Source organism: Oncorhynchus tshawytscha, linkage group LG33 (genome assembly GCF_018296145.1).
Source record: "Oncorhynchus tshawytscha isolate Ot180627B linkage group LG33, Otsh_v2.0, whole genome shotgun sequence".
Lineage (NCBI taxonomy): Eukaryota > Metazoa > Chordata > Actinopteri > Salmoniformes > Salmonidae > Oncorhynchus > Oncorhynchus tshawytscha.
This window is the reverse complement of record NC_056461.1, coordinates 4612927-4638203: the sequence shown is the minus strand read 5'-3', so window position 1 is coordinate 4638203 and position 25277 is coordinate 4612927. Positions and strand designations below refer to the sequence as shown.

The following is a 25277-nucleotide window of genomic DNA, read 5'->3' as shown; positions in this document are numbered from 1 at the left end:
GGTGGAATAGGGGCCTGAGGGCACTCAGTGTGTTGTAGATATGTGGTAGTGGTGGAGTAGGGGCCTGAGGGCACACAGTGTGTTGTAGATATGTGGTAGTGGTGGAGTAGGGGCCTGAGGGCACACAGTGTGTTGTAGATATGTGGTAGTGGTGGAGTAGGGGCCTGAGGGCCACAGTGTGTTGTAGATAGTTGGTAGTGGTGGAGTAGGGGCCTGAGGGCACACAGTGTGTTGTAGATATGTGGTAGTGGTGGAGTAGGGGCCTGAGGGCACACAGTGTGTTGTAGATATGTGGTAGTGGTGGAGTAGGGGCCTGAGGGCACACAGTGTGTTGTAGATATGTGGTAGTGGTGCAGTAGGGGCCTGAGGACACACAGTGTGTTGTAGATATGTGGTAGTGGTGGAGGAGGGGCCTGAGGGCACACAGTGTGTTGTAGATATGTGGTAGTGGTGGAGGAGGGTCCTGAGGGCACACAGTGTGTTGTAGATATGTGGTAGTGGTGCAGTAGGGGCCTGAGGACACACAGTGTGTTGTAGATATGTGGTAGTGGTGGAGTAGGGGCCTGAGGGCACACAGTGTGTTGTGAAATCTGTGAATGTATTGTACTGTTTTAAAATGGTATAAAATGCCTTCATTTTGCTGGACCCCAGGAAGCTAATGGGGATCCATAATAAATACAAATACAAATGTTAATGTGTTGTAAATGTTAAAATGTGGCAGTGCTTAGCTCTAAGCCGGTGCTGTGCTGAGCCGACCATCCTGCTGGGGTCTCTGTCCTCATCCTCCAGCTTAATCTATCTACATTTAGGTCATTTAGAATAGGCCTACAGTCAGTGCATTTAACTAAAATAGGTAAGACAATCTCATTTCACAGTCGCAAATTGCATTACTGAACTAACACAATAGCCTACATATTTCTGCACATAAAAATGAGCACTGGACGGGAGTACTTTTTATCAGGAAGGGACAGGAAAGTTTCAGGGTTATAGAACTGATGCAGGATCAGGACTGGAAAGGAATTTATTTTCACTCCTGTGTCAACCTCTAGTGCATGGGGCTGAGTGTGTGTATGTGTGTGTGTGTGTCTGTTGGTCTTCTCACCTCTTTTCTACACAGGCCCGTAGTGACCAGACTGGTGGGGGCATCTCCTCTGACGATGGTCTTGAGCTTTAGTGCCTGGACAACAGAGAGAGAGCATGAGAGTGTGTGGTGCGTGCATGAGATAAAGAGTGTGACTGTGCTACTCTGTATGTTGTCTGTCCCTGTGTGTGTCACCTGTCCTATCCTGACGAACTCGGCCTGTCGTGCCTCCTCCTTCTTGCGGGCGGACTTGGGCGACTCTGGAAGCACGTCACTGAACGAGCGTCTGTTGAGCATGTTCTGGGGAGAGAAGGGAACCTGCACATGGGACACAAGTGCATACACACACACGAACACACACACACACACGGGCACACGCATGCACGCACGCACACACACATGCGCACACACACACAGAAAGAGAGATAGAGAAGCTTCAGAGAGAGTGGGAAATACAGATGCATAGCAGCATAGCATAGAACTGAGTCATATGAGAAACAATAGACAAAGAAAGTGGGATGGGGTACAGAGAGAGGGAGGAGAGTCCACCCACAAAATGTGAGCATTGTAGTAGTATCCAGGAGTCCCAGTGTTATGCAGTCTGCAGTGGTTAGAGTCGAGATAGACAGGGCTGCAGTGGTTCAGAACAGAGGTTCAGAACAGTGCTTCAGAACAGAGGTTCAGAACAGTGCTTCAGAACAGTAGGTAGCTCAATTGGTTGTGGTACAAACCGTGACCAGAGAGCCTAGATCAGATCAGTGGTCAGAAGCTGGTGCAAAGGGAAATGTACAAAACTGTGAAGAACCTCGGCGTTACACTGGACCCTGATCTCTCTTTTGACGAACATATCAAGACTGTTTCGAGGACAGCTTTTTTCCATTACGTAACATGCAAAAATCAGAAACTTTCTGTCCAAAAATGATGCAGATAAATTAATCCATGCTTTTGTTACTTCTAGGTTAGACTACTTGCAATGCTCTACCCTCCCGCTACCCGGATAAAGCACAAAATAAACTTCAGTTAGTGCCAAATACGGCTGCTAGAATCCTGACTAGAACCAAACAATTTGATCATATTACTCCAGTGCTAGCCTCCCTACACTGGCTTCCTGTCAAGGCACGGGCTGATTTCAAGGTTTTACTGCTAACCTACAAAGCATTACATGGGCTTGCTCCTACCTATCTCTCTGATTTGGTCCTGCTGTACATACCTACACGTACGCTACGGTCACAAGACGCAGGCCTCCTAATTGTCCGTAGAATTTCTAAGCAAACAGCTGGAGGCAGGGCTTTCTCTTATGGAGCTCCATTTTTATGGAATGGTCTGCCTACCCATGTGAGAGACATAAAATATCCCTCTAGTGGTGTGGGGGCTGTGCTTTGGAAAAGTGGGTGGGGTTATATCCTTCCTGTTTGGCCCTGTCAGGGGGTGTCCTCGGATGGGACCACAGTGTCTCCTGACCCCTCCTGTCTCAGCCTCCAGTATTTATGCTGCAGTAGTTTATGTGTCGGGGGGCTAGGGTCAGTTTGTTATATCTGGAGTACTTCTCCTGTCTTATCCGGTGTCCTGTGTGAATTTAAGTATGCTCTCTCTAATTCTCTCTTTCTTTCTCTCTCTCTCTCGGAGGACCTGAGCCCTAGGACCATGCCTCAGGACTACCTGGCATGATGACTCCTTGCTGTCCCCAGTCCACCTGGCCGTGCTGCTGCTCCAGTTTCAACTGTTCTGCCTGTGATTATTATTATTTGACCATGCTGGTAATTTATGAACATTTGAACATCTTAGCCATGTAATCTCCACCCGGCACACCCAGAAGAGTACTGGCCACCACTCATAGCCTGGTTACTCTCTAGGTTTCTTCCTAGGTTTTGGCCTTTCTAGGGAGTTTTTCCTAGCCACCATGCTTCTACACCTGCATTGCTTGTTGTTTGGGGTTTTAGGCTGGGTTTCTGTACAGCACTTTGAGATATCAGCTGATGTACGAAGGGCTGTATAAATACAGTACATTTGATGTATATGTATACTGTCACTACCTCATATTCCAATCAAGACACATGAATTAAAGAGCAAACTTGTGGGCTATGGAAGTTGGAGGACTATAGAAAAATACCTTGTTTTTAGAAGCAGGAGCAGAACCAGAGGAAAGGAGAGCCCCATACCCTTTTCACACCATCGTGTCAACCTGAACCGCGCTGGCACATATATTTTATTTTACTCATTGTCACCACAGTTCCTGCAACTATAATGGCTGGATGCATAACCAAGCCAGTGGAGGACAACTCAGTTTAGCTCAGCTCGGTTTGGCTCAGTAGTGTGAAAAGGGTATGGATAGACCAGGCTGGGTTAGTTAGTGTGTGGGAGAGCTGTACCTTGTGGAGGTCAGGGATGAGGTCCTGGTAGAGGGAACGGATCAGCATGTCCAGAGTCCGCTGGCGCTTCTGGGCAAACGTGGGCGTCTCCAGGGTGGCCTTTTCTCCATTGATTACTGCAGGACAGAGAGAGGGGTTCATTAGGAGAACATACCCACATGTACGTACACACTTATATGATCACCATAAAAAGACAATACAAAGCTTCAAAAATTCCAACTCAAACTTTCTTTGGTCACATTTAAACTATCAACGTCTTGTAATGTAATCTTTTTAATGAATGTCTCCATAAAGCCTTTATAATGTCTACATTCTGTAGATGTTTTACTATTAATACATGTCCTACTATGGTTATGCCGCATGTGGCAAAGCACGAGGAAAGGGCCTTTAAATGTGACATTTGTGACCGATTAGTCACTGCAGTGCATTAGCTCATTGCACACAGTTTAGCTGTAACAGTCTGTAAACTAAATAGTGTGTGAGAGTAAGTCACTGATCTTACGCTTGACTAACAAAAAGTCCCTGAATTCTTGGTGGTCTGTAAACACTGGTGGTGAGGGAAGGGGCGGTCCGAACAGTGGCACACTCTCCTCAGAGAAAATCTTCAATCTGGAACACACAAAGCACTGTTATATTTAACACACACACAGTGTGCTACAGCAGGAAAATAATCCTACAGCAACAGGAAATGTGAATTATTATGTGGATTATAATTCATCAATATTAATATATTTTTTTGTGGGGTTGATATACTGTATTTTACATTAGGGCAAATCATGTCTTACATTTTAAAGTGGAAATTACAAACTTCAAGCATTATTAAACCTTGAATACACTAAGTTAGCATTTTTAAACCTTGAATAGACTAAGTTAGCATTTTTAAACCTTGAATACACTAAGTTAGCATTATTAAACCTTGAATACACTAAGTTAGCATTTTTAAACCTTGAATACACTAAGTTAGCATTATTAAACCTTGAATACACTAAGTTAGCATTTTTAAACCTTGAATACACTAAGTTAGCATTTTTAAACCTTGAATACACTAAGTTAGCATTATTAAACCTTGAATACACTAAGTTAGCATTTTCTGCTGTGCAGGAAAATTCTCAGAAACAAAAGAGTCATCAAATTAAGATCCTACATCTGTATGCATGCATACACATACATGCACAAACACACATACACACACCAACGACGTGCCATGTACCTGAAAAATACCAATGAAAAAGCACCTCCACATACCTGTAACTGTCGTTTTGACTGTTGTATCTAACTAATGCAAAGATATCTTGCAGAGAAAATGAAGGAAATAGCCTGAACACATACAATCTATGAAGCTAGCAGTGATGTGTATGGCTTTGTCCAAAAACACCCCCTACCCCCTAGACACTTACCCTATCCTCTACCCCGTAGGCACTTGTGAAGATACGCAATGTTAAATACTTAGGTACACAATAAGCAATATGATGAAAATACCAACCTAGCTGCCTATGGTGCTACTATCATATTGCTTATACCTATTCAATTCTTTCAGATTTATATTAAATTGGCCAGAGAGTACGGGCTAGGCAATGTTTCTGGAAAGGGCCTACGATTCTGGCTGCTCAAGGTCGCTTGTAGAAATGTGTACAGTGCCAGAGATATTTCCCACCGGTCTTTGTTCCGCCGTAAGAAAAGGATACGTGTGAAATGTGATCTGATCATGGAGGGTTTAAATGACGGAGATGTGTCCTCCCCCTCCTGGAACTGGAACACTATGGTGACAATGTCATTCCCAATGTGTCTTTTCCTCTCCACCTGTTGGACAAGAGACAGAGAGAGAGAGAGAGAGACAATGAGAAAAGTCATACAATAAAAATACTTGGAACAAACAAGTGATATAACTCATATCTTATTGATTTAGACTAGACAGTTCATGCATCAATCTCTGGCCTAAAGCATGAATGCCTCTTTTATGAGCATCTAAAATATAATTGCAGAGCTTCCATTAATTATTATAATCATATCTTTGTACATTGTCTATTGCTGGCAGCCCCTATTCACTAAGGTCCTATTTTCCAGGAATGTGTAAATGTACTTTGTGAATAAAGTGACTCTGAAGCAGGCAGAGAACACACACACACACACACACACACAGACACACACACACAGACACACACACAAAAAAAAATCAATCAAATGTTATTGTAAAGCCCTTTTTAGATCAGCAGATGTCACAAATTGCTTGTACAGAAACCCAGACTAAAACCCCAGAAAGCAAGCAATGCAGATCTAGAACCACGGTGGCAAGGAAAAACTCCCTAGAAAGCAGGAACCTAGGAAGAAACCTAGAGAGGATCCAGGCTCTGAGGGGAACCAGTCATCTTGCTGTGCCAGGCAGAGATAATAAGAATATATGGCCATTAAGGCCAGATCGTTCTTCAAGATGTTCGATCGTTCTTCAAGATGTTCAAACGTTCATAGATGACCAACAAGGTCAAATAATAATCACAGAGGTTAAAGAGGGTGCAACAAGTTGGTAGCTCAGGAGTAAATGTCAGTTGGCTTTCATAGCCGAGCACACACAAACACTCTTGATGCACACAGGCCTGCAAAGAGAATGTGTTTGTATTCATGAGCAACTTCGGAATCTGTTTTAGATCAAATCCAATTATGAATGTAACCCTCTCATTCAGCCTCTATCTCCTTTCATATCTCGCCCACAGATATGGGCTTTTCCTGAGTGGGGTCACACTAACGTCAAACTGTCTTTGTTCTCTTCTGCCTTTTTTCTCCCAGTCACGCACACACACACTCCAGCCATACACATACACCAGCCATAAAACAAAAACATACACCAGCCACACACATACACCAGCCATACACACACTCCAGCCATGCACACACTCCAGCCATACACACACTCCAGCCATACACACACTCCAGCCATACACACACTCCAGCCATACACACACTCCAGCCATGCACACACTCCAGCCATAAAACACACACATACACCAGCCATACACACACTCCAGCCATACACACACTCCAGCCATGCACACACTCCAGCCATACACACACTCCAGCCATACACACACTCCAGCCATACACATACACCAGCCATACACACACTCCAGCCATACACACACTCCAGCCATACACACTCCAGCCATACACACACTCCAGCCATGCACACACTCCAGCCATACACACACTCCAGCCATACACACACTCCAGCCATACACATACACCAGCCATACACACACACCAGCCATACACATACACCAGCCATAAAACACACACACACACCAGCCATAAAACACACACATACCCCAGCCATACACATACACCAGCCATAAACACAACACACACCAGCCATAAAACACACACACACACCAGCCATAAAACACACACACACACCAGCCATAAAACACACACACACCAGCCATAAAACACATACACCAGCCATAAAACACACACCAGCCATAAAACACACACACACAGCCATACACATACACCAGCCATAAAACACACTACACAGCCATAAAACACACACACACCAGCCATAAAACACACACACAGCCATAAAACACACACACACACCAGCCATAAAACACACACATACAGCCATACACATACACCAGCCATAAAACACACACACACACCAGCCATAAAACACACACATACCCCAGCCATACACATACACCAGCCATAAAACACACACATAGCCATACACACAAGCCACACACACACACCAGCCATAAAACACACACATACACCAGCCATACACATACACCAGCCATAAAACACACACATACACAGCCATACACATACACCAGCCATACACACACACCAGCCATAAAACACACACATACACCAGCCATAAAACACATACACCAGCCATAACATACACCAGCCATACACACACCAGCCATACACATACACCAGCCATACACACACACATACCAGCCATACACACACACCAGCCATAAAACACACATACAGCCATACACATACACCAGCCATACACATACACCAGCCATACACACACTCCAGCCATACACATACACCAGCCATACACACACACCAGCCATACACATACACCAGCCATACACATACACCAGCCATAAAACACACACATACCCCAGCCATACACATACACCAGCCATAAAACACACACACACACCAGCCATAAAACACACACACACTCGGGGGCTTTTAACAGTAGGTCATAAGGTACACATGTTGTGGTGTAGAATGTCAATACTTTGTTTTTTGTTTTGTAATGTTTCAATAAAGGTTTGACTGACTCAGTGGTGTTTAGGTGTGTGTGTTCGCGTGCATGAATGTGTGTGTTTTCTTTTGAATGTGAGTGAATGGAGATTGAAAGATCAAGGACTTGGGAGTATTTCACATTTCCCTGGCATCTCAACAACTCTGACATTGAACAGATAAAAGACTAACTGGCTGTTGTGTCTCTGAAATTACTGTAAAGCATTCAGTATGGTCATAGTTAGTCAGATTGACTAGAGGTTAGCAATGAGAGAGACAGCGAGAGAAGGAAATGACAGAAATAAAGAGTCAGGGAGAGAAAGATGGGACAGGGTGAAAGGGTTATCTGGGGGAGAGAGGGATGGGTTAAGGGGAACGAGCGACAGAAAAGAGAGTGGCATTGGCACTAGAACAGACTTCAGCACCCAGCCTCACCGTACTAGAATCAGAAGTCAAATGTCTACTGTTTGCTGATGATCTGGTGCTTCTGTCTGCAACCAAGGAGGGCCTATAGCAGCACCTAGATGTTCTGGACAGATTCTGTCAGACCTGGGCCCTGACAGTAAATCTCAGTAAAACAAAAATAATGGTTTTCCAAAAAAAGGTCCAGTTGCCAAAAACAAATCACATTTTGATGAACTCCCATATCTATTGGGTGAAATACCAGTGTGCCATCACAGCAGCAAGATTTGTGACCTGTTGCCACAAGATAAGGGCAACCAGTGAAGAACAAACACCATTGTAAATACAACCCCTATTTATGTCTATTTATTACCCTTTTGTAGTATTTTAACTATTTGCACATCGTTATAACATAGTCATAATATGACATTGAAATGTCTCTATTCCTTTGAAACTTTTGTGAGTATAATGTTTATTGGTCATTTTTGATTGTTTATTTTACTTTTGTTGATGATCTATTTCACTTGCTTTGGCAATGTAAACATATGTTTTCCATGCCAATAAAGTCATTTGGATTGAATTGAGAGAGAATAAAGATTTATGCACAACTGACCGGCTCTGGAGGTCTGAGATGTAGAGATAGAGACGGGGGTGCTGTCAACATAACAAAGCAGGCACATTCACTCTCTCACACACACACACACACACACACACACACACACACACACACACACACACACACACACACACACACACACACACACACACACACACACACACACACACACCTGCTGCTTGTTCTCTTTGGAATAGGGTAGCATGGTGGAGACGTGGAACATCAGCTCATGGCCCTGGTACACTGTGTAGATGGAGTTCATTCCTGTAGTGTCATCTGGAGAGAGAGAGAGAGAGAGAGAGAAGGGATAGAGCAGTGGGAGTTTAAAAGGATGGGGGAGAGGGAGGAGTGTGTCGGCAAAAGGGAAAATATTTATTTTTTTAAATAGAAAGAGGGAGAGAAAGATCAAAAGAGAGAATGTCTCCATAGTCTGCAATATAATGGAAAAACAATAATTAATTGCAGAACCTATGGTGTGTGCGCGCTTGTATGTGTTTGGTGACCAGATCTTACTTTTGGTATCCAGTCCACCGCGGTAACCCGCCCAGCCCTGCAGAGAGATTGTGTCCCCTAGCAGGTTGATGAACTTATCAAAGCTCTCACTTCCTGTTTCTGAAGAAACCGAAGAAAGAGCAGGGTTGAAAGTACTATTCACAGGACATGGATACTTCAAATTGTGTATGTGATACTTACTACCCACAATATTAGTGACTTACCGTTGCTAAACATCTCATCATCTGTGAGCTGTCCATCTTTGGCATACAGGACACCGAACTTGAAGTTAACAGAACCCTAAGAAAATACAGTTAAAAGGTCACTTTCATTATCTGCCAATACCAGACAAGCAAACTTAGTAGAGCAGAGGGAAATCTCTAGTAATACTAGAGTACCTATAGTATTCACTTGAAAGAGTGACATTTATGACAGAATAAATAAATACTCTACCTCTTGCTCCTCCAACACCAGTAGGTCCTGTGGGTAGAACACAAAGCACAGTTAACATCAGTTTGCCTCGCCAATGACTCACAGATCTGTTACAGTATGCAACATTTCCTTTTGTAGAGATAGCCGGAGGCAAAGTCATTATCTGTCAGGCGACTTATTGAGCCTTCTCGGGTGTGTGACGTCACTCCGAGTCCTTACCAAAACATGGGGGATAATTTCTCTCGCCTCGGATCTGAAACCAGCAGTAACCACCAACTTCAATGAGCGTTATCTTAAAATTGAAAGACATCTAATATTCCTGCACCCCAATAACAGTAGCTAGCTACAGGTTTGAGTCACCTCAGCCAGCGACGCTAGCTAGCTAACATTGGCTAGGCTGTGTCTAGACTCAGGAGCTCATGGGCACATATGCTTCATTCAGCTGGTTAGATAGAGGAAGACAGGTTTAAACGTTTGAACGCGTTCAGGCCTTGATTCCACCATAACAACAACTGGCTACTTGCTCATTTTCAGACAAATATGTTAAACTCATAGTTTATCCAGTGACCACAGCATTTAGAAGGACAGCTACTGACTGAAATGTGGCTAGCTAGCATTCTGCATTGCTGGTTCACACTGGTCAGGCAGTAGCCAACTAGCTAGCTAACAGCTAATTATGGACGCCAAACAATGCAGCTAGCTAGACTCGGGAGATCGTCAGCACATGGTTAACTGGTTAGACGTGATAACACCATGTGCAAAATGTCTTTAAACAAACTAGTTGTCAGTTAAATATGTTTATTAACTCACAGTTAGATTATCCACTGACCACCACATTTAGGATAGCTAAATTACTGAAATGTAGCTAGCTCACTGGCCGACCAGTCGTGGATGACCTATTCTTTGATAAGGTTAACTTACTCTTATCAAGCAACAGACAGTTTGTGGAAAGGTAAAAAAACAAAACAATTTGTTTCTGTTGAAGGAATTCTAAATTCCTCTGTATTATTTCCCAATCAGAGTTAAATACTCTGTCAATGCATTCGAAGGGTTTGTAAGACCCTAATATTTATAAGAATGGACAGAGCCCCGGTCTTAAAAGTCAGGTAACAGCGTTTAATTCAAGAGAGTACTGGGTACATACACATTTTTTCACAGGTTATAAACTGAAAATGACGTCAGCGTTTTCTAAATGACTATTATATATCATTATAATGCGGGTAGTTTGGGTCCTGGTTGCTGATTAGTTGCTGATTAGCTGAAAGCTGTGGTATATCAGACAATATATCACCGGAATGATGCAAAAGTACTTGTTTACTGTTCTAATTATGTTGTTAACCAGTTTATAATAGCAATAAGGCACCTCTGGGTTTGTGGTATATGGCCAATATACCACGGTGAAGGGCTGTATGCAAGCACTCTGTGTTGTGTCTATGCCGTGGCATATTGGCCTTATACCACACCTCCTCGGGCCATATTGCTTATATCTCTGTGGCTGATACAGTGTAATCTCACCTTCTGTATCTCTGGGTTGAGAATCTCCCTCATATTGGCCTTATACCACACCTCCTCGGGCCATCCTCTGTGGCTGATACAGTGTAATCTCACCTTCTGTATCTCTGGGTTGAGAATCTCCCTCATATTGGCCTTATACCACACCTCCTCGGGCCATATTGCTTATATCTCTGTGGCTGATACAGTGTAATCTCACCTTCTGTATCTCTGGGTTGAGAATCTCCCTCATATTGGCCTTATACCACACCTCCTCGGGCCATATTGCTTATATCTCTGTGGCTGATACAGTGTAATCTCACCTTCTGTATCTCTGGGTTGAGAATCTCCCTCATATTGGCCTTATACCACACCTCCTCGGGCCATATTGCTTATATCTCTGTGGCTGATACAGTGTAATCTTACCTTCTGTATCTCTGGGTTGAGAATCTCCCTCGGGCCCTTCTCAAACCTGTCCAGGTTCATCGCACTGGAGGAGAGGAGAGGAGGAGGGAGAGGGGCTAAAAAGTCAAGTTTACATGCAGTAACATGTTTCAATCCATTCTTATCTTAAAGCAGAATGTTCCTGTTTCTGAAGTAAATATCTATTCGGCTTGTTTTTGAGAAACTTACCCCGAATAACTTCCTCATTGCTCATTGAGCAGTAACAGGGCATGAAAAAGACTTGACCAAAAGCTCCAAAAATAAACAAATACGTTGTTTTAGAAACGGACACACTCAGTATAGTTATGGAGGTCTTTAGATGTTGTACACATGAAAATGTGTCATTCCCAACTTTATCCGCAACGTTATGTTCCCTTTTGTGCGAACCAAGATGTTTCTTCTACTAGCTGTGCTGCACAGGCTGTGTCCATGTACTATAGGGACACGCTCGGCCTGCACAGCTGCGTGGAGAAAACAGCGCAACTCAACCAAAATGGATTATAACGTTGCAGATAAAGTTCTACAATTTCATGTGTGCAACATTTAAAGAACGACATCAAATCAAATTGTATTAGTCACATGCGCCCAATACAACAGGTACAACCTTACAGAGAAATGCTTACTTACAAGCCCCTAACCAACAATGCAATTTAAAAAATATGAATAAGAATAAGAAAAAAAAAGTAACAACTACTTAAAGTGCAGCAGTAAAGTAAGAGGCACCGGTTAGTTGAGGTAATTGAGGTAATATGTACATGTAGGTAGAGTTAAAGTGACTCTGCATAGATAATAACAGAGAGTAGCAGCGGTGTAAAAGAGGGGGGGGTACAATGCAAATAGTCTGGGTAACCATTTGATTAGATGTTCAGGAGTCTTATGGCTTGGGGGTAGAAGCTGATTTAGAAGCCTCTTGGACCGAGACTTGGTGCTCCGGTACCGCTTGCCGTGCGGTAGCAGAGAGAACAGTCTATGACTAGGGTGGCTGGAATCTATGACAATTTTTATGGCCTTCCTCTGACACCGCCTGGTATAGAGGTCTTGGATGGCAGGGAGCTTGGACCCAGTGATGTACTGAGACGTACGCAATACCCTCCGTAGTGCCTTGCGGTTGGAGGCTGAGCAGTTGCCATACTAGGCAATGATGCAACTAGTCAGGATGTTGTCGATGGTGCAGCTGTAGAACCTTTTGAGGATCTGAGGACCCATGCCAAATCTTTTCAGTCTCCTGAGGGGAAAAAGGTTCTGTCGTGCCCTCTTCACGACTGTCTTGGTGTGCTTGGACATTGATAGTTTGTTGGTGATGTGGACACCAAGGAACTTGAAGCTCTCAACCTGCTCCACTACAGCCCCGTCGACGAGAATGGGGGCGTGCTCGGTCCTCCTTTTCCTGTAGTACACATTCATCTCCTTTGTCTTGATCACGTTGAGGGAGAGGTTGTTGTCCTGTCACCACACGGCCAGGTCTCTGACCTCCCTATAGGCTGTCTCGTTGTTGTCGGTGATCAGGCCTACCACTGTTGGGTCATCAGCAAACTTAATGATGGTGTTGGAGACATGCCTGGCCATGCAGTCATGAGTGAACAGGGAGTACAGGAGGGGACTTAGCACGCAGCCCTGTGTTGAGGATCAGTAGTTATTGAATAACATCCTGAGCAGTGCTTGCTTACCTTAAGATGGACTTGACTGATAGTGTTTTAGTGGGGCTGTATGGCAGACTGATCTTCAGAGTTCCCTGGGGGAGATAGAAGAGAAGAGATGCAATTATCTCAGGACCGGGTGAGGAGAGAAAGTATTCATCATCTATCTGAACAGAAGGCAGAGGGCCATCCTAATCAGGTGTGGTGTGGTGCTTGAATCTGAAACAGGAGCTCAGTGAGGAAGCTAGTTAACTCTTCTGAATGACTCACACCCCTCTATCTCGCTGCCAAGCGCGCACGTGCAAACACACACACACGCACCTCACATCTGAACCCCTAACTCCCCCACCCCGCACACAGAAGCTATGACTCATGGATAAAGTTGCCCATAGACACTGATCTAAGGTCTATACGTATATGTATATGCATGATATGCATTTTTCACCTTGATCAAGGTTTGGCATTGGGAAAGGTTGAGCAGATCCCAGATCTGTTTCTAAAGCCAACTTGCACAGATACCAATTTTTAAGGCTAGGATTTTGTAAGGGTGAGCTGATCCTAGATCTGTGCATAAAGTCAGTGACTTACTGTCTTCCTCCAGAGGATGGCTCTATACTGAGGGACCCGTTGGTTGTTCTGGTCAGACAGAACCACAGACAGGTAGAAGGGGTTCTTCTCTGCATCCGTACCAATATAATTCTGGTGGACTGGGGGGAGAAAACACACACACACTGTCACACACCGCCAGACACTCTGCTGTGTAGGACCCTTCAGTAGTGTTCACTAGCCATGAAAAGGAAGAAAACGTTCCGAATCGGAGTGAAACGAGGACGCACTATCCAAACTTGTCCAATAAGACATTTTAGGTTTATTGTTCTGTTGCACAACTTTTTACTTTTCGCAACAGTGTGCTCTCCGATCACGTGACGCATCGTAATGCTTCAATTTGCAAGTTACCGGCAGGTACTTTTTTTCCTCTCCCTTTTTAGACTTCACAGTGACTGCTGTTAAGAATTGCAATACAGTAATGAGATATCTGTATTTAAATATGCATATTTGACATATTAGTCATTTAGCAGATGCTCTTATCCAGAGTAACTTACAGGTAGCGCATTCATCTTCAGATAGCTAGGTGAGACAACCACATATGTGACTCGTTTCAGGAAACTAGGCATATGTCACACATTACTACATTACAAGAGAGCCATTTGAGCGTAAACTTAAAAAATATATACATAATGTTTTGGCAGAAATGTCTTCTGGAACATTTACACTTTTATGTGCCTTAATATCAAACTTGTGTGCCATTTGGAAAAATGAATACAATTGTTAAATTGTGAGTGTAGTTGGTTTAGTCACAGAGTAAGTCACCTTCCCGCTAGCCATGATTGGCTGAGATAATGCTGGATGGATGAGTTCGAATTGGTCTGCCATTGGTCTGTCAGCTTCTGCACGCTGACACGGTCGCTAGTAGGACAGTGTTCCCTCCGACACATTGGTGCGGCTGGCTTCCGGGTTAAGCGAGCAGTGTGTCAAGAAGCAGTGCAGCTTGGCAGGGTCATGTTTCGGAGGACGCAAGGCTCTCGACCTTTGCCTCTGCCAAGTCCATACGTGAGTTGCAGCGATGGGACAACACTAATTTCCAATTGGATATCACGAAAATTGGGGAGAAAAAGGGCAAAAAAATTAAATAAGAATAATAATTGTACTCCACTATGGAAGTAACCATTTCAATAGAATGTTATGATGTCACTGCAACAACTGTTGATAGATGTAGCTGGTAAATTCGCTCTGGCTATCTACTCTGATTTCAGAGCACTCTCGTCTGAGTGTGCCAGAGCGCAGAATAACTGATGAATTTACAAACGCTCAACACCCGTTGAATATGGCCGTTGTCAATAAACGTCGGCAAAAAAAAGAAAATAAATCGCTGCCAGCAGCACAGTTAGTCACCAACGCTCTGGATAACATAAAACAGCTTAACCAGCTCTGTTAGCGCGAGTAAAATGTAAGTAAGCTGTTCTCTCATTTGTGTCTGGAAGTAGCTAGCAAGCTAGCCAATGTTAGCCAGTTAGCTTGTGTGCTTGACTGCTGTTAGGACAGAACGCTCGAGTCAACCCTACTCCTCAGCCAGAGCATCCAGTGTGCGCTCTGAACGCTCTGACAACGAAACGCTCTGAATCTGACAAAGCTCTGAGTTCACGAATACCCAGAGCACTCCAGATTAAATTTACGAACACACCGGTAGTATACACCAGCCTTAAGTCTTGACATCTTTGGTCATTTAGTATATGGCCTTATGTGAATCATTAAAGAGATGGGTGGGGCTTAAGAGGGTGTGAACGATGTTGAATGGGTGTAGACAAAGAAGAGCTCTCCAGTAGGTGTACCAAACGATTCAAGGTCCATTTTCTCAAAAAGTGAGGTTCCAAGTTTATCAACTTTCAAAGCAGAATTACTTTCCCACTGTTCCTCAACTGTAGTGTATGATATACCATTTTCTAGTTCTGAGTCTCTACTTACATTCAATTTTAAAAAAAACACAATTTCTAATTTTGCTACATAAGACCGAATCGAGCCAGTTGTGAAAAATTGGTGGATATAGAGTTTTGGAACAAAACTTTGTCCTTTGTTGTGTGGTCATAAGAGTTCATTACAGTGTCTGTTCATTTCTGGCAGGAATTAGTTGTTGCCACCACAGTGAGGCCTAGTGTTTCCTATATGGAATGTTGAGTAGGGTGTGTTTGCCTGCGTGTGTTCTGCTTGAATATATGTGTGTGAGTGTGTACATGTATGTGTGTTTTTGTGCGTGTGAGACAGACATAACAAAACCCTTAGACAACACCAATCGGCATTCAGCTCCCTCTCTGTCCGGTTGACACGGCAACATATTCAGACATAACACTGACCAGACCCAACAAACCTAATTAAAAACAAGAACTCTGCTCTCCATCTCTCTTTCTCTCTCTCCATCCCTTTATTTGTTTCTCTCTCTCTCCTTGACTCTATCCATTTCCCTTTATCTTCCTCTCGCTCACTCTCTCTCTCTCTCCGTCCCTTTCTTTCCTTCAGTCCCTCTATGGTATTCATCCTAATTTGAAACAGTTCACTTAGGCCTGGGGTCTTGTTTTCTTGTGCTTGAATAACCCGCACACATGCACGTACGCACACACGCACACGCACACACCTGTCCAAAGAAGCGAGGGCTCTGAAGAAGGAAGATGGAAGGAGGAGGAGGGTAACGCATTTTTAACGACCTCACGACTAGGCTCTCCGGAGGCTGCTGGCCGCTCATGTTGACTATGGAGCCAGTCAGATGTTAATGTTGTTATCCCCCTGCATGTGTGTGTGTGTGTGTGCTTGTGTGTTTTTGGTTTTACAATCCTTTTGGGGACCATAAGTCCACACAAGGATAGTAAAAAAAGGAAAGTGGGGGCACAAGGAAAAAAAAAAATTTAGGCTTAGGGGTAAAAAATATTTTAGGCTTAGGGGTAAGGGTTAGAATTAGGTTAGGCGTGTGTGTGTGAGACAGAGAGTTGTGGAGCAGAACGGACCTTTTCCCAGGAAGTATTTGAAGAACCATCTGGTGTGGTATTCTGGGTTCTCCAAATGGACATCGGTTCTTCTCCAGATTCCCGGGGTGTAGTCCATTGGCTACACACACACATACGCGTACACACACAAATGTACGCACACCCACACAGAGACACACTCTGGGTTAGTGAAACGCACACACATGCACGTACGCATATTTCACCACACGTCAGCATAAATGGTCACAGAATGACTCATTATGGTCTCTGTAACCAGGGGTCACACACACTGATTTACGCCCATAAACACATACATTGATCTACAGACTGACCTTCAAAACACACACACATCATTGTTAAGTCTGGCCACAGAAGAAGAGTTCCTTTGTCATCAGTAGATCCCCCTGTCATCAATATTAACATTAAGCCCTCTGCCCCCTGATCGATGCACCTCCTCCTCATTGAGTGGCTGTCCCATTGTGGATTCATCCTATTGAAGCTAAACCTCACAGACACCCACAGACCACACACACGTATGTACACAAAAGCACACTACACACACACACACACACACACACACATCATTGACCAACTGTCAAGTGGTTTCACTGACATTTTCAACCTCTCCCTATCTGAGTCTGTAATACCAAAATGTTTCAAGCAGACCACCATAGTCCCTGTCTCCAAGAACACTAAGATAACCTGTCTAAATGACTACCGACCCGTAGCACTCACGTCTGTAGCCATTTATGTGCTTTGAAAGGTTAGTCATGGCTCACATCAACACCATTATCCCAGCAACCCTAGACCCACTCCAATTTGCATACCGCCCCAACAGATCCACAGACGATGCAATCTCTATTGCCCTCAACACTGCCCCACTGCCCACCTGGACAAAAGGAACACCTATGTGTCACGTCTCCTACCGAAGGTGGCTCCCCTTCCTGTTCATTGGTGTCACCTGTTTTGTGTGTAGGCTGATTAGTCAGGCTATGTTAGCCAGTTCTTTGTGCGGGATTGTTTTGTGTTGCTCTGAGCACGTTTGATGTGGGCGTGTTTCATTCGTGGGATTTTCTCCGGACTGTTTGAGTCCCCGTGTTTGGGGCATTTATTTTGTGTGCGCCCTGTGTTTCGTGGGGTGGCTTATGTTCGCCGTGTGTGCAATAAATAGCACTACCCTGTTCTTTCTGCTTCCTGCGCCTGACTTCGCACCCACTACGCCCAGAGCGTTACACTATGTGAGAATGCTATTCATTGACTACAGCTCAGCGTTCAACACCACAGTGCCCTCAAAGCTCATCACTAAACACTAAACTAAAAACCTCCCTCTGCAACTGGAACCTGGACTTCCTGACAGGCCGCCCGTAGGTGGTAAGGGTAGGTAACAACACATCCGCCGCGCTGTTCATCAACACGGGGGCCCCTCAGGGGTGCGTGCTCAGTCCCCTCCTGCACTCCCTGTTCACTCATGACTGCAGGCCAGGCACGACTCCAACACCATCATTAAGTTTGCCAATGACACGTAGGCCTGATCATCGACAACGACGAGACAGCCTATAGGGAGGAGGTCAGAGACCTGGCAGTGTGGTGCCAGGACAACAATGTCTCCTCAACGGAATCAAGACAAAGGAGATGATTGTGGACCACAGGAAAAGGAGGACAGAGCATTCTACCATTCTCTTCGACAGATTTGACATGGGTCCTCAGATCCTTAAAACGTTCTACAGCTGCACCATCGAGAGCATCCTGACTGGTTACATCACTGCCTGGTATGGCAAATGCTCGGCCTCCGACCGCAAGGCACTACAGAGGGTAGTGCGTACGTCCCAGTACACCACTGGGGCCAAGCTTCCTGTCATCCAGGACCTCTATACCAGGCGGTGTCAGAGGAAGGCCCTAAAAATTGTCAAAGACTCCAGCCAGCCTAGTCATAGCGGAGCACCAAGTCTCGGTCCAAGAGGCTTCTAAATAGCTTCCACCACCAAGGCATAAGACTCCTAAACATCTAATCAAATGGCTACCCAGACTATTTGCATTACCCCCCCCCCCCGTCTATTTTACACTGTTGCTACTCTCTGTTATTATCTATGCACTAGTCACTTTAATACCTCTACCTACATATACATATTATTTCAATTTCCTCGACTAACCGGTGCCGCCACACATTGTCAATGTGTTAGAATTGTTCCACAGTTGTTTTCTAGTTCTCTCTCTCTCTCTCTTTTAAAGAGACCCCTCTGAGAAATGTGTGACTGAGACAGAACTCTGCAGGGGAGTGTAGGAGACAAGACTAGTCAAATATTCCACAATAAATCTAATTTGTGGAGTGGACATGTACTGCTAAGTTTTTAGATAACACTAAAAGCCTTGTTTATATAGCTTGATAGGCATGGTTTTGGTCTCAGGAGTAAAAAGGTAATGACGTAGGTAGTGACATCACCAGGGCTGGACTTAGGGTTTAACAAAACAACTTGAGACCTTTTCTTTGATGCAGAACTTACTTGGAAACATGCGTGCTATGTTCCTGATTGTCAACTTCTGTCTGCAATTGCATTAATAAAGGTTTTTGAATGATTTAATGAAATATCTTGTCATAATGCTAATTTCACCAATGATCAACAAGGAACAAGGAAACAAACCCTAACAACAGCCTCGCTATTGTTATTGTACTGCTGCTCTTTAATTATTTGTTACTTTTATCTCTTATTATTTGGGGGGTGTTTTTCTTAAAACTGAATTGTTGGTTGAGGGCTTGTAAGTAAGCATTTCACTGTAACACCTGTTGTATTCGGCACAAGTGACAAATAACATTTGATTTGAACCGCAGATAAAAGAGCACAGTGAAATCCCAATTCTACTAGGTTGTTATTAACCCATCTTGCCCAAAACACCAGACTGAATGTACAAATCATTATGAACACTACTTTTTCCATGACATGGACTGACCAGGTGGATCCAGGTGAACGCTTTGATTACTTATTGACCTATTAAACCCACTTCAATCAGTGTAGCTGAAGGGAAGGAGACAGGTTAAAGAAGGATTTTAAATGTGTTTGTGTATGTGTGCCATACAGAGGGTGAATGGACAAGACAAAATATTTAAGTGCCTTTGAAGGACGGGAGGTAGTAGGTGCCAGGTTTGTGTGTGTCAAGAACTGCAACACGGCTGGGTTTTTCCCATTCAACAGTTTCCCATAGTCATCAAGAATGGTCCACCACCCAAAGGACATCCAGCCAACTTGACACAACTGTGGGAAGCATTGGAGTCAACATGGGCCAGCATCCCCATGAAACGCTTTCGACACCTTGTTGAGTCCATGCCCAAGAGTCCGGAATTATTGGGTAAAGATTAGCAAAAAAAAGACTGTATAAAGTAAATAATACAAATACGGACCTATATTGTATGCTAAAAAATATATACAAATTATATTATTTTATACTAGGGGAAAGAGGTTTTTTACATTCAGCATCACTCCATCAAGGGAAATATAGTTTTAATATATTATTATTATTATATAGATATTTCTAATACCAGACGGTGCTTCTACTCCTGCATTGCTTGCTGTTTGGGGTTTTAGGCTGGGTTTCTGTACAGCACTTTGAGATATCAGTAGATGTAAGAAGGGCTTTATAAATACATTTGATTTGATTAATAAAGATATAAACCTTTATTTCAGGATGTTAAAACCACCGTTGGTGTGCATGGCCAAATACCTCTATTTTCCTGTCATATGACCACAGTACTGGTCCTCCATGGGAATCAAAACCACAACCCTGGCCTTGCAAGCACCATGCTCTACTACCTGAGCCACATGGGACTATACTGTATATCTACACTATATGTACAAAAGTATAAATCAAATTAGTGGATTCGGTTCTTTGAGTCCCCCTGCTTAAGCCAGTACATGTCCAGGCCCGTCTGAAGTTTGCTAGAGACCATTTGGATGATCCAGAAGAAGATTGGGAGAATGTCATATGGGCAGATGAAACCAAAATATAACTTTTTGGTAAAAACTCAACTCGTCGTGTTTGGAAGACAAAGAATGCTGAGTTGCATCCAAAGAACACCATACCTACTGTGAAGCATGGGGTGGAAACATCATGCTTTGGGGCTGTTTTTCTAAAAAGGGACCAGGACGACTGATTCGTGTAAAGGAAATCATGAATGGGGCCATGTATCGTGAGATTTTGAGTGAAAACCTCCTTCCATCAGCAAGGGCATTGAAGATTAAACGTGGCTGGGTCTTTCAGCATGACAATTATCCCAAACACACCGCCCGGGCAATGAAGGAGTGGCTTCGTAAGAAGCATTTCAAGGTCCTGGAGTGGCCTAGCCAGTCTCCAGATCTCAACCCCATAGAAAATCTTTGGAGGGAGTTGAAAGTCCGTGTTGCCCAGCAACAGCCCCAAAGCATCACTGCTCTAGAGGAGATCTGCATGGAGGAATGGGCCAAAATACCAGCAACAGTGTGTGAAAACCTTGTGAAGACTTACAGAAAACGTTTGACCTCTGTCATTGCCAACAAAGTATATATTACAAAGTATTGAGATAAACTTTTGTTATTGACCAAATACTTATTTTCCACGATAATTGCAAATAAATTCATTAAAAATCCATCCTGCAATGTGATTTTCTGGATTTTTTTCTCATTTTGTCTGTCATAGTTGAAGTGTACCTATGATGAAAATTACAGGCCTCTCTCATCTTTTTAAGTGGGAGAACTTGCACAATTGGTGGCTGACTAAATACTTTTTTGCCCCACTGTACAATAGAGCACACAGCCATGCAATCGCCATAGACAAACATTGGCAGTAGAATGGCCTTACTGAAGAGCTAAGTGACTTTCAACGTGGCACCGTCATAGAATGCGACCTTCCAAGAAGAGAGTTAGTCAAATGTCTGCCCTGCTAGAGCTGCCCTGGTCAACTGTAAGTGCTGTTATTGTGAAGTGGAAATGTCTAGGAGCAACAACGGCGAAGCACAAAGTGGTCGGCTATGGAACCTGACAGAAAGGGACCGCCGAGTGCTGAAGAGTTCCAAACTGCCTCTGGAAGCAACATCAGCACAAGAACTGTTAGTCGGGAGCTTCCTGAAATGGGTTTCCATGGCCGAGCAAGCCAAAGATCACCATGTGGAATGCCAAGAGTCGGCTGTAGGGGTGTAAAGCTCGCTGCCATTGGACACTGGAGCAGTGGAAATGCGTTCTCTGGAGTGATGACTCACGCTTCACCATCATGCCAACTGTAAAGTTTGGTGGAGGAGGAATAATGGTCTGGGGCTGTTTCTCATGGTTCCCCTTGGTTCCAGTGAAGGGAAATCATAACACTACAGCAACAATGACATTCTAGACAATTCTGTGTTTCCAACTTTGTGGCAACAGTTTGGGGAAGAACCTTTTCTGTTTCAGCATGACAATGTCCCTGTGCACAAGGCGAGGTCCATACAGAAATGGTTTGTCAAGATTGGTGTGGAAGAACTTGACTGGCCTGCAGAGAGCCCTGATCTCAACCCCATTGAACACCTTTGGGATGAACTGGAACACTGACTGCGAGCCAGGTCTAATCGTCCAACATCAGTGCCCGACATCACAAATGCTCTTGTGGCTGAATGGAAGCAAGTCCCCGCAGCAATGTTCCAACATCTAGTAGAAAGCCTTCTCAGAAGAGTGGAGGCTGCCATAGCAGCAAAGGGGGGACCAACTCTGTATTAATGCCCATTAGATTTTAGATGAGCTGTTGTCCAAATACACTATATGACTGAAAGTATCTTTCTATGGGATGAGCACTGTCTGTGTCTGACTGTATTAAAAGAGTTTGAATAGAGAAGTTCCTTATTTCCACTGTGGTTGAAATCCCCTTCTGGTGATTCCTCAGAGCACTGAGTAACAGATGTACAAACACACACACTGTGATCATCATGTCCCCACTGGGCCCAGCCATATGTCCCATGACTGTGTGCGTGTGTGTAAGTGTCATTCCATGCGTCATTTACTGTTTGGGTCATTGAGAATCCAAATGATTGATTCCAAGATGGCATATCAGTTCAGACGTCTTTTGTCCTCGTCTTGTCGTGTCCCGTATATATATATATATATATTTACAACTTTTATAGCTAGCTGCTATCCGTGTGACTATCAGCTTTCGGCGATTCCGGAGCAAACATCAATTATTCCGGAGCTAGCCAGCTGAAGAGTTTCATCAATCACTCCTGGGCTACAATCACCTATCCGGACCCGTTTTACTGCCTACGCGGAGCCCCACCGGGCCTTCACAACTGGACTGCCGACGTTATCTACCTGAAGGAGTTATCGGGCTGGCTCCTCCGTCGCGACGTTACCTGAACGCCCATCTGCGGCCCGCTAACCGTTAGCGGTCTTATCGGCTGCTATCTGAATAGACAATTTATTTATTATTTTTATTTTTTTATTATTATTTTTTCTTCTTCTTGGGCCTCTATAACTATATCTATTGTTTTTTGGTGTTGTTTTGTGATTTGGATTAATCCCCTCTACTACAGGGAACCCCACTAATCTACTGACGGAACGCAAGAGGTGGCTAATAACAGACCTCCATCCTATGCTAGCTTGCTACCGATGGCCTGGCTAGCTGTCTAAATCGCCGTGACCCCCCAACCAACCTCTCTACTCACTGGACCCTTTTGATCACTCGACTAAGCATGCCTCTCCTTAATGTCAATATGCCTTGTCCATTGCTGTTCTGGTTAGTGTTTATTGGCTTATTTCACTGTAGAGCCTCTAGTCCTGCTCACTACACCTTATCCAACCTATTAGTTCCACCACCCACACATGCAATGACATCTCCTGGTTTGAATGATGTTTCTAGAGACAATATCTCTCTCTTCATCACTCAATACCTAGGTTTACCTCCACTGTATTAACATCCTACCATACCTTTGTCTGTACATTATACCTTGATGCTATTTTATCGCCCCCAGAAACCTCCTTTTACTCTCTGTTCCAGACGTTCTAGACGACCAATTCTTATTGCTTTTAGCCGTACCCTTATTCTACTCCTCCTCTGTTCCTCTGGCGATGTAGAGGTTAATCCAGGCCCTGCAGTGCCTAGCTCCACTCCTATTCCCCAGGCGCTCTCTTTTGACGACTTCTGTAACCGTAATAGCCTTGGTTTCATGCATGCTAACATTAGAAGCCTCCTCCCTAAGTTTGTTCTATTCACTGCTTTAGCACATTCTGCCAACCCGGATGTTCTAGCTGTGTCTGAATCCTGGCTTATCAAGACCACCAAAAATTCTGCAATTTTTATCCCAAACTACAACATTTTCAGACAAGATAGAACTGCCAAAGGGGGCGGTGTTGCAATCTACTGCAAAGATAGCCTGCAGAGTTCTGTCCTTCTATCCAGGTCTGTACCCAAACAATTTGAACTTCTACTTTTAAAAATACACCTCTCTAAAAACAAGTCTCTCACCGTTGCCGCCTGCTATAGACCACCCTCTGCCCCCAGCTGTGATCTGCACACCATATGTGAACTGATTGCCCCCCATCTATCTTCAGAGCTCGTGCTGCTAGGCGACCTAAACTGGAACATGCTTAACACCCCAGCCATCCTACAATCTAAACTTGATGCCCTCAATCTCACACAAATTATCAATGAACCTACCAGGTACCTCCCCAAAGCCTTAAACACGGGCACCCTCATAGATATCATCCTATACAACTTGCCCTCTAAATACACCTCTGCTGTCTTCAACCAAGATCTCAGGGATCACTGCCTCATTGCCTGCATCCGTAATGGGTCAGCGGTCAAACGACCTCCACTCATCACTGTCAAACGCTCCCTGAAACACTTCAGCGAGCAGGCCTTTCTAACCGACCTGGCCGGGGTATCCTGGAAGGATATTGATCTCATCCTGTCAGTAGAGGATGCCTGGATATTTTTTTTAAATGCCTTCCTAACCATCTTAAATAAACATGCCCCATTCAAGAAATTTAGAACCAGGAACAGATATAGCCCTTGGTTCTCCCTAGACCTGACTGCCCTTAACCAACACAAAAACATCCTATGGCGTTCTGCATTAGCATCGAACAGCCCCCGTGATATGCAGCTGTTCAGGGAAGCTAGAAACCATTATACACAGGCAGTTAGAAAAGCCAAGGCTAGCTTTTTCAAGCAGAAATTTGCTTCCTGCAACACTAACTCAAAAAGTTCTGGGACACTGTAAAGTCCATGGAGAATAAGAACACCTCCTCCCAGCTGCCCACTGCACTGAAGATAGGAAACACTGTCACCACTGATAAATCCACCATAATTGAGAATTTCAATAAGCATTTTTCTACGGCTGGCCATGCTTTCCACCTGGCTACTCCTACCCCGGTCAACAGCACTGCACCCCCCATAGCAACTCGCCCAAGCCTTCCCCATTTCTCCTTCTCCCAAATCCGTTCAGCTGATGTTCTGAAAGAGCTGCAAAATCTGGACTACAAATCAGCCGGGCTAGACAATCTGGACCCTTTCTTTCTAAAATTATCTGCCGAAATTGTT

General features: G+C 44.1%; 1 protein-coding gene across 6 annotated transcripts in view; it reads right to left on the bottom strand.

Annotated features, from left to right (window-relative positions):
- LOC112231482 (GTPase-activating Rap/Ran-GAP domain-like protein 3) overlaps window positions 1-25277 on the bottom strand; it is a 155329-nt gene that overhangs the window by 45497 nt on the left and 84555 nt on the right. For 4 of the 6 annotated variants that reach the window (XM_042311751.1, XM_042311754.1, XM_042311753.1 and 1 more), the window contains exons 4-17: window positions 16776-16875; window positions 13810-13928; window positions 13252-13316; window positions 11567-11630; window positions 9671-9697; window positions 9442-9517; window positions 9239-9337; window positions 8898-9001; window positions 5136-5250; window positions 4696-4741; window positions 3953-4059; window positions 3451-3566; window positions 1277-1399; window positions 1103-1177 (exon numbers count right to left, since the gene is read on the bottom strand). In XM_042311751.1, the coding sequence (XP_042167685.1) occupies window positions 1103-1177; window positions 1277-1399; window positions 3451-3566; window positions 3953-4059; window positions 4696-4741; window positions 5136-5250; window positions 8898-9001; window positions 9239-9337; window positions 9442-9517; window positions 9671-9697; window positions 11567-11630; window positions 13252-13316; window positions 13810-13928; window positions 16776-16875 (1236 nt within the window). The remainder of the gene's footprint in view (window positions 1-1102; window positions 1178-1276; window positions 1400-3450; window positions 3567-3952; window positions 4060-4695; window positions 4742-5135; window positions 5251-8897; window positions 9002-9238; window positions 9338-9441; window positions 9518-9670; window positions 9698-11566; window positions 11631-13251; window positions 13317-13809; window positions 13929-16775; window positions 16876-25277) is intronic. The other 2 variants (XM_042311752.1, XM_042311756.1) reach the window with 1 other exon arrangement.